The sequence below is a fragment of the Bombus vosnesenskii genome, unplaced genomic scaffold (assembly GCF_011952255.1).
Source record: "Bombus vosnesenskii isolate JDL3184/JDL3185 unplaced genomic scaffold, Bvos_JDL3184-5_v1.1 scf7180000015932, whole genome shotgun sequence".
NCBI lineage: Eukaryota > Metazoa > Arthropoda > Insecta > Hymenoptera > Apidae > Bombus > Bombus vosnesenskii.
This window is the reverse complement of record NW_022884212.1, coordinates 4,695-13,870: the sequence shown is the minus strand read 5'-3', so window position 1 is coordinate 13,870 and position 9,176 is coordinate 4,695. Positions and strand designations below refer to the sequence as shown.

Genomic DNA, 9,176 nt, shown 5'->3' with positions numbered 1-9,176 from the left:
ATGAGATTTATGGAAGGTACTTGAAACTATGGAGGATACGCTGCGAGTATCCGGTGACATCTGGTTGCCATATTGCTCGCGGTGCGACGTAACAAAATGGAATAGAAAGATTATACCACAGACGAAATTATACTTTATACTTTATTATACTTTATACTTTATTATTACATTACATCAATTGACATCTTTGGAATTACAACGATTCGATACACATTTTAACGTTTTAAACGTTTTAACGTTTAACATTCTAACATTCAGTTAGAACTTTGTATTGATTAGAGATATTGTAACGACCAGAAATATCGATACATATATCAATACTTTTACCTCGAAATTCGTAGATTCGTACTCTTCATTGTCCATACAAATTGTGTCATATATGTCCAAACCAAATTTAATTTCCAATTTAAAACCAAAATTCTTTTTCGAAAATGGCACTTCTAATTCTTCTTATTCTCACTATTTAATTGCTAGCCGTATCAAGTAACAACGAAAAAAATAATAATATCTAAACGTTAAGCAGGTCCATATTTTTGGGGATACAATTAAAAAAGTAAATCGTCGGTGGAATATTGTTTCACCTATCAAGAATTTTGGAAGATATAATTAGAAAGGTACAACCTGGGTAGAAAATTGTACTCCTTATCGAGCATTTTTGAAAATATAATTGAGAAAGTGGAATCTGGATAGAGAATTGTTTTACCTACGAAGCATTATAAAAAGTAAGTTTAATAAAACTATACCTTGGATATTTCATATATTTTTTCATATTATACGCATTCGTTAAAATTTTACACTCCCAAACATCCTGCTATACTTGCACAAAAAAGCGCAGTCTAGTAATATCCCCCTCACTGCTCCTCGCATTTTCTTTCTAATCATCTCTCGTTCGCTTTTCCTGATATTATTCTCAGCGTAAGTTCAGAGTGGCGGTTTTTAAACTCAGGAACGCGCGGCTGTTCGTTAAATGAAATATCAAACGTAAGAATTGCCGCAGTCTTAACGCGAGATAATTCATTTCGTGGCACAGAGCGCACGTCGTTGAATATTAATTCATATCTCATATAAGTTGCGAATAAAAAAAGCAGATAAAAGAGGACAAAAATCCGATAATTACCGCGAATCTTTACGCAATTTCAAGAAATACAAAAGAAATTTGTTTGTAAGCATGCTACTAAGTATTATTAGAAGTACTGTACTTTCGATATTTTACATATTCTTGCATATTTTCTACATTTTTCTGTATTTTTGTATCCTTAAACTTTCCGTAAACGCGTAAACGACTGCGCTCTGACAATGACAAGGAAGATTCTACTGATAAAAATAAAGCATCGAATTTCACCGAACTCTCAGAAATGTAATTCTCAGATCACATAAATTAAAAAGAAAGAACAAAAGAAAATACAAATATATATATATATATATATATATACATACGTAGCCACAAATCAATTTGGATCACGACAGATAAAATAGGTAGCAATAATGTCTCCACGAACATTATCATAATTTATTGGAATTTACATAAAAGCCAAAGAATGCTATTGTTTCAATGACATGGCGTTTTGTCGAGTTAGATAAATATGAATTGTGTGTTCGGTCGTGTTTCACGCGACGAAAAAGGAAATCACAAGACAAGGTGTCGCCTCGTTGGAAGCAACAAATCGCAATACGAGGGTGGAAATTGGGTGACACCGGGAGGATTACGAGGGATGAGAAATCTGTCGAGAGCGTGAAAGGCTCGCGGTCACCGGGTTTCTCCAGTTCTGTCGCTTTTAACGCCGAGTTCTTCCGCTTCGAGGATAGAAGCTGCGAAATATCGAGGCCATTGTCCAAAGATTTTCAAGAATATCCGATGCAACGTCTTGAAATTTACGAGAGCAAGTCTGATAAATTCTTATCTCTGGTCCATTCGTGGCCAATTTTTTAATACCCTCGTAACTTGTAACGACAAATAAAAATATTGGTACAGGCCAATTTTTTTTTAGATAAAATCTTGTGTGAATTTACAAAAAATACGATTCTTCGTTTAATTCTTTTCCCTTATTGTCTTTACATATTTGGAGTTTAAACGCGTTATAAGTACGTTTTTTTTTAACATGATTACGTAGAATTCTTATTCTGAATAAATTATTTGTTTCCGCTTCATAACTGTTTCTAAATTACAGTGCATTTAATCTTGAAATGCACAGTAACATTTTATACTTTTTACGTTCTAAGGAATTTTCAGGATCGGTTAAAAATTAAATTACAGTAATGGTAATACTCAATATTAATGTCAGACGTGGATACTTCACTGTTTTGTATAATAATTTGTTATCTTGGCATCGATCAAGGTATTTAATATACAAAGCGTACAGATTAATAAGAATTTTAATTAATCCTTCTTCTATAGTATTCACCGTTCTTTTCGAGCTCGTACCATTTCAAATAGACTTTCGAATAGATTTCAAAGATTTGTCTGTTCAAATAAAACGCGATCTTTTTTATTTCCCTATCAGTCGTCCCGTTACTGTTCCGTTGTTTCCAACAGATTGCAGATTCGTTTAAAAAACATTTGTAACGAAAAACAAACCCACTCGCAGAAATGTTATTCAATATCGCATTTATAACTTTCATAGACATCCTCCTCTCATTGCTATCATTGTAAACAGATTGAAACTTCGTTTGCAAACACTCGCGATTGAAAAAAAAAAAGAAGAATTAATGTTAAACAATTTTATCTTGTGTTCCATTTATAATTTTCATAATTGTCTTCCCGACGTTGTATCATTTTAAATTGCTTTTTTCTATCCATCTATGTTGCAGCGAGATCAACGGTCCTAATTACTAAATTGCACGATGTGTTCATACAAATTCACTTTTTATGAACGCGATGAAACGAAATGAAACCTAAGTAGAGATTTGTTTTCTCATCAAATATAACGAGTTTTATACTTTGGATAGATTGCCTCGTTGTGAGAAGGTCTTAATCGTTTATAATTGCGATTAAGTAATTGCAATAAGTCATATTTTTAAGAAACGTTCTCACATGCTGTCACACACTCTAATTAGAAAAGGATCATGAAACATTCGGTTTATGATATTATTTGTTTGTAAATCTTCCTGCTTCCGGAAACTTTTTTAAATATGAAAATATTTATATACAAAATTAAATATTTTTTTCAATATCAACACTTCTTGCGTTTATGTTGTCCTAGTCAGAATTATATTATTTCGTGTATCCTGTTGCTTTTTATATGATAGTCCTCCCGTTGGCCGCGGATTCGTTATCAAGCCTGAGGCCCTCGTCACTAGTGTCACTATCGACAATAAAGGTACCCCACCCGCGACCGGACGATGGAGAACTCCAACACGGAATCGCAATCTCCCGCGAGCCCTGCCCGGGAGGGCGCCTCGAGCTCGGACTCGGAATGTGACTCGAGCTCGGATTCGGATTCAGACTCGACATCAGAAGTGGCATCCGAACATACGTTGTCGGCACGGGATCGTAAGAGTATCGTGCGCGCACTAAAGCGGTCGCTAGGGAAGAAGAAGAAGAAGAAGAAGAAGAAGAAAGGACACCGGGCAACCTGGGTATCGCTACCGCGCTTCAACCCCGAAGCCGCGGACGCAGATCCAGCCGCCTGGTGCACAGCCGTCGGCCTGCTCATGAGGGACCACCCCCTGAAAAACAGCGCACTGTATTCTGCCCTAAACCGTGCCCTAGAGGGTCCGGCAGCGTATTGGCTTACGCAGATAATGAACGGCGACGAGCTCACCTGGCCAGATTTTAAGGAACAATTCGCCGCGCACTTCGGTGGCCAAGAAGTAGCAGCCGCGTCGCTAATCAAGGTAGCCGAGGAACTACCGCGGGACGGCGAAACACCAGGAGCGTACGGAAATCGTATCATCACCCTCCTGGGGTCGAAGTGGCGAAATTCAACCAGGGAAGAGGTACTCGCCGCCACCGCCCTCCATCTGCTGGGCTCGCGCGATGGACGTTTTAAACGACTAGCGCTCACGAGTGACATCACGTCGGTGAAACAATTCCAAAGAGAAATGAAGCCCTTCCTATACACGGAGTGGCCAACGCCCCCGCCGTGGAGGTCATTAGCGAGCTCCGGAAACAAACGAGGCAGGTCACCCGCCCCCTGGACCAGGTGTGGCCACTGCGGTATTTACGGACATCCGACATTCGAATGCCGCAAGAGGGCGAAGTGGGAACCGAAGAAGGACCCCCGACGCCCGGAGGAAAGCCGACCGGCTGCACCACCAAAAGCGTTGTGCTTTCACTGCCACATGCCGGGACACATCGCGTCTCGCTGTCCATCGCGGCGAGAAGAAAAACATTGCCCCGAGGACGAGCGCCGGGTCGATGCCTGCGTGATGGAAGCCCCGACGGGTAGACTAAGCCAGCAGGCCACACACGAGGACGTGTAAGTGTCAGGATGGCCGAGTCGGAGACGAAAGGACGCCGGGGCCCCTCTGGAACATCAGGACAACACCCTAACCTTGCAACCTAGACCCTAATATAGTCATAACGAAACAATCGCAAGTCCAAACCGATAGCAATCATACGTCGATCGGAGGATCGTGTGTACTGAGACACTCGACCGGAGTCTTGTTTCGGTGGCGTCGTTGGGATGACGAGCAGTCTTGCTAGAGAGCTGATCGGTGAAGGAAGTCGAGTGCCTTACGAGCAGGGAGTGGTGCACGTGTGAGTTAGAGCAAGGGAACCTGTCCTCCCGTTGGTCACGGATTCGTTATCAAGCCTGAGGCCCTCGTCACTAGTGTAACTATCGACAATAAAGGTACCCCACGCGGGACCGGACGATGGAGAACTTTAACGCAGAACCGCTACCTCCCGCGAGCCCTCCCCGGGAGGGCGCCTCGAGCTCGGACTCGGAGATTCAGACTCGACATATATATTATTATATATATTATATATACTATTATATCTATATATGTATTTATATCTATAAATATACGTATAAATATATCTATTTAAAAAAATAAAGTTGACCTTCATATATCGCCAATAATATCGCGTGCGTAAAAAGAAACTAATTACGTTTAATTCTTTTTTTACATTTATTTATTTTTTATTATTATTTTTTTCACAACTAGTTACATTTAATTATTACATTTACATACATTTAACTATTATTACATACATTTACATACATTTAATTATTATTTTTTTCATAATTATATCTCGTTTGAAATATTTTTCGACATAATTAATTGTTTCAAAAACACATATTCCAGCCTTCTAAATGATTTATTTTGCGTATTATACGAATTATTCCATCTATAAATAAATTGTTCTCTATACACACAAACACGCACACAGTCTGTTAATTACACGAGTTAATTGTATCATTTTTCTCGATAAGTTGACAGAGCAAGGAAAATGAACGACGAACCTACCTACAAACTAATCTACTTCAATGCCCGTGGTCGTGCCGAACATATACGGTACATATTTGCATATACTGGCATCGAGTATACCGACGAGAGGATCCCCGAAGAACTCTGGCCTGAATACAAGGATTGTAAGCGTGAAGAATCGATTTTTACTTTCATCGTTCAACTCTCAGGTATCTACCATTTACTCAAACTTTTCTGTATATAAAACTTTCGTTTCACGTGCAGGCTAAACTTACTTAAAGTAAAATTTCATACGGAATAAAGTCGAACTTTTCATTAAGTTTTGCTTCCGTAATATCGTGTTTATCGAATACCAACTTAATTCACTTACGATTCTCGAATTTTTGTGTTGCAATCTTTATTGTTTGCAATGAATCGAAGCATTTCGAATATTTTGAGAAAACCGTAAATAGGTGACTTAAAATAGGAATACAAAAATACTTCTACGTTTCTCGTTAATTTAAAAACTTTTTAGAACTTGTCGGAAAAAAAGGATAAAAAATTGAAATCAGTTCGGAAATGAACAAGAACATAGCTAAAAAGTCGAAAGAACAAAGCAGACATAAAATTCGATCTTCCGTTGCGACATTTCTATCGTAAATAGTATAATAAAAGTTTTACGCAGCATAGTCTTCGATATAATCTTATATGTCGCTTGCAGATAGAGAAACCAAAAATCAACGTAAGTCTGTAAATCAATCCTGTCGGTGTAAAACACAAAATTACGTTCGCAAGAGACATTCGATTTATATTCCTTGCATTTCAATTTTCATTACAAGAACCGTGTACATTTTCTAATATTTTTTCCGTGTCTGGTATTATGCGACGTGAATTTTTTATTCGCAGTTGTAAGTTCACTATCATTGCATAAGATCTTCCCGCGAAACGATATTGATCGTTCCTCGTACATTCAGTACACCGCATCAGACAGATTCGTTCCTTTCCGTGAGAATTACAAATTTTATACTCGATCTTTTATCCTTGATTTTAAAAACTTTAGGTTCTTCTCAACAGTCAAAAACACGCGATACCCTGTCCATCGTAATCGTAAGAAAAGAAAAATAGGAGAAAGAAGACATTTCTGTATTTCTTTACTAGGCCATGTTGATTAAAACCGAAATGATTTCGATTCATCTATTCACAAGAACGCAACGGCCTCGGAAGCTGTGTTGTGATTTCCTATCGATCGTTTCCCTCTACACAGTGTTCATATGAGCCATGTTTGTTCTTAGCAATGCCTTATAAAAAGCTGCCTGTGCTGGAGATAGACGGGAAACCGGTAGCGCAGAGTAACGCTGTGGCGCGATACTTAGCGAGGAAGTACGATCTAATGGGAAAGGACGAATGGGATGCGATGATATGCGACGAGCTCGTCGATACTCTTGGAGAATTGAAGCAAGGTGAGTAACTGATGAGATGACTTTGCATTTGTCTCACCACAGAGACAGACGTTCAAGAATTCATTGTGAAAAGACGAGTACAAACAAGATACGTATATCTTTCCGTTAAGCGAATGTTACAGTTTGTTTGCAAAAGTCAGTTTTTAGATTATAGAATCGTAGATAGAATTTAGAGGATAGAAACTTTTAGTAGTCACTTTTAGTTTAGTAAAGTCTTATCGACAACAAGCAGACTACGTTATGATACAACGATTCCAACTGAAGATTTCTATCGACATCACGAATTCGATGGCTTCCAAATTTTCTTCTCTGCAATCTCAGACGCTCAACTCGAAAGAATCTTTTAGATCCCCCGACAGACACTCGACTCAGGTTATCTATTATCGTAATCTTCCTACGGGATTTTTTTTAACTGCGTTGCGTTAACGAATAACGGGATAACATCACGTTTCTCTCAACGCCTTTCAACGTTCTACAACTTTTATTCTTTGCAAATCCCTGTCTCTATATGATAAACGCTGGTTATCCGCGGAATTTACGATTTCAATTTCTTTAACGAGATATTTATCATATTACACAATTCCTGTAAATGTATTTGTAATTATATCGTCGAAGAATTGTATTTAATTAAGCTATGAAGTTGTGGAATCGTGAGAAGGATTATTTTTATAGAACTGTCTAATTTCCATTCGACATTGATTCAGGATACACATTACTCTTTTTTACATAATACCAGTTTTGTCATTTTTAATTAACAAATACCTCCAAAGGTTGAAGTTTCTAAAATTATCCATTAAATTCTGACAATAAAATAAAAATCCAAATTCTTCCTAAAAAGCTAGTGATCTTTAGTTAAGAGTTCGATTTTTCACATTTTTCAAGGTAAATTAAAAAGATTGTTTAATAAAGGAGGTACAAAATAAATGTATACAAACCTTTTTTTAGACGACATGGGCGGACTTCGTGTTTGCAGCGGCCCTTGAAAATTTCGAGTATATGTTTGGGGCATCAGCTTTGGATAAATATCCAGCTCTTCGAGCATTGAAGAAAAGGATTCATAGAATACCGGCTATTTCTGATTGGCTGATTAGGCGCCCATATACAAACAGCTAAAAAGCTAAAAACGTGTGGAAAAAAGATGACCAGTACACCACTACATATATGTAGTATCGTGGACGAAAGGCCTAAGAAATATCGGGCGAACTATGAACAATGTCGCGAGAGCCGAGGCGCCGTCGGGCCCATCAATGTGTCATTGGTGTTTTCAAGTGCATAGTTTCGTGGAAAAGACCTACGTGACCCTGGCTACGAGCGTCTGCAGAACACGTGTGCGGTGGGCCCAGGAAAAAGGCAATAGAATGCGACAACGGCCAGAGTGTGAGTCGAGAAGCAGAGTGTGAGTCGAGGAGCCGAGTGCGAGTTGAGCGGAGACAGAGTTTGCGAGTGGCGTTGTCGAGAGAGCGTTGATTGCGTTTTGGTAAAAGTCGAGTCGCTATCTAGTTATTTAGTTGCGCTGTTTTCTGTACGTTTGGCGTGAATAGTTCAGTCCACTCCTTGTAAATACATTATATCACGATATTACATATTTTTGGGGGCTCGTCCGGGATTGGACAAGACAGAAAACGAAACGGTTTAACAGAGCTATTCGAGCTAGTTGTGAATTTACCGGTACGCGGTGCGGTAAAAGACGATGTCGTTGACTGTTTAAGTTTGTGTAGTGTGAAAAATGGCAAACGTTGGGGACGAACGATTGTCGGGTGAAGAGGGTTCGACGCTGGAGGAGCTGAGGAGTAAGCTCGCGCGAATGAAACTCCCTATATCGGGTGCGAGGTCAGTGCTGATTGCAAGGCTGAATCGGGCGTGTAGGGCTGGACAATCGTATCCTAAGGGATCGACGGGCGGTGAAGAGCTAACCGGTCAACGAGATTTAGGAAACATACAGAGAGCTGAGCGTGATTGTAACGAAGATGAAGATGTTGAGAAAATGAATACGAAGGAGTTGAAGGAGCGCCTCGCTAGTTTGGGTTTAAAAACGACGGGAAGAAAAGTAGAATTACGCGCACGGCTACAAGCGGCCATGGATGGTAACGACATATCGTCGGAAGAAGAAAGCGACGACGAAAGTGAGGATGAAGATGACAAGAAAAACGCAAGAGGATACAAGAGAGATACGCGAAGGGTGTATCAGGACCGTGATGAATATTGTCGAAGGGCATGTGTTGGTTCGACACTGAGTTTTAGAGACGTCGAAGATGCATTAGAGTCGTTTAGTGGCGACAAAGGTGAAAATGTCGAACGATGGTTCGAGTCGTTCAAGGAAGTCGCTGATACGTGCATGTGGTCGGATGGGCAGAAGGCAGTCTA

General features: G+C 39.5%; 1 protein-coding gene across 2 annotated transcripts; it reads left to right on the top strand.

Annotated features, from left to right (window-relative positions):
• Positions 1–7,381, top strand: LOC117241455 (hematopoietic prostaglandin D synthase-like). Of its 2 annotated transcripts, XM_033507382.1 has the most exons (3): positions 1–722; positions 5,379–5,582; positions 6,645–7,381. In XM_033507382.1, the coding sequence occupies exons 2-3, from the start codon at positions 5,396–5,398 to the stop codon at positions 6,818–6,820; spliced, it is 363 nt and encodes a 120-aa protein (XP_033363273.1). In that variant the 5' UTR covers positions 1–722; positions 5,379–5,395; the 3' UTR covers positions 6,821–7,381. The 2 variants fall into 2 exon arrangements, with proteins under 2 accessions (XP_033363273.1, XP_033363274.1); XM_033507383.1 differs by lacking the exon at positions 1–722 and having other exon boundaries at positions 5,237–5,582.
• Positions 7,382–9,176: the final 1,795 nt, after the last annotated feature.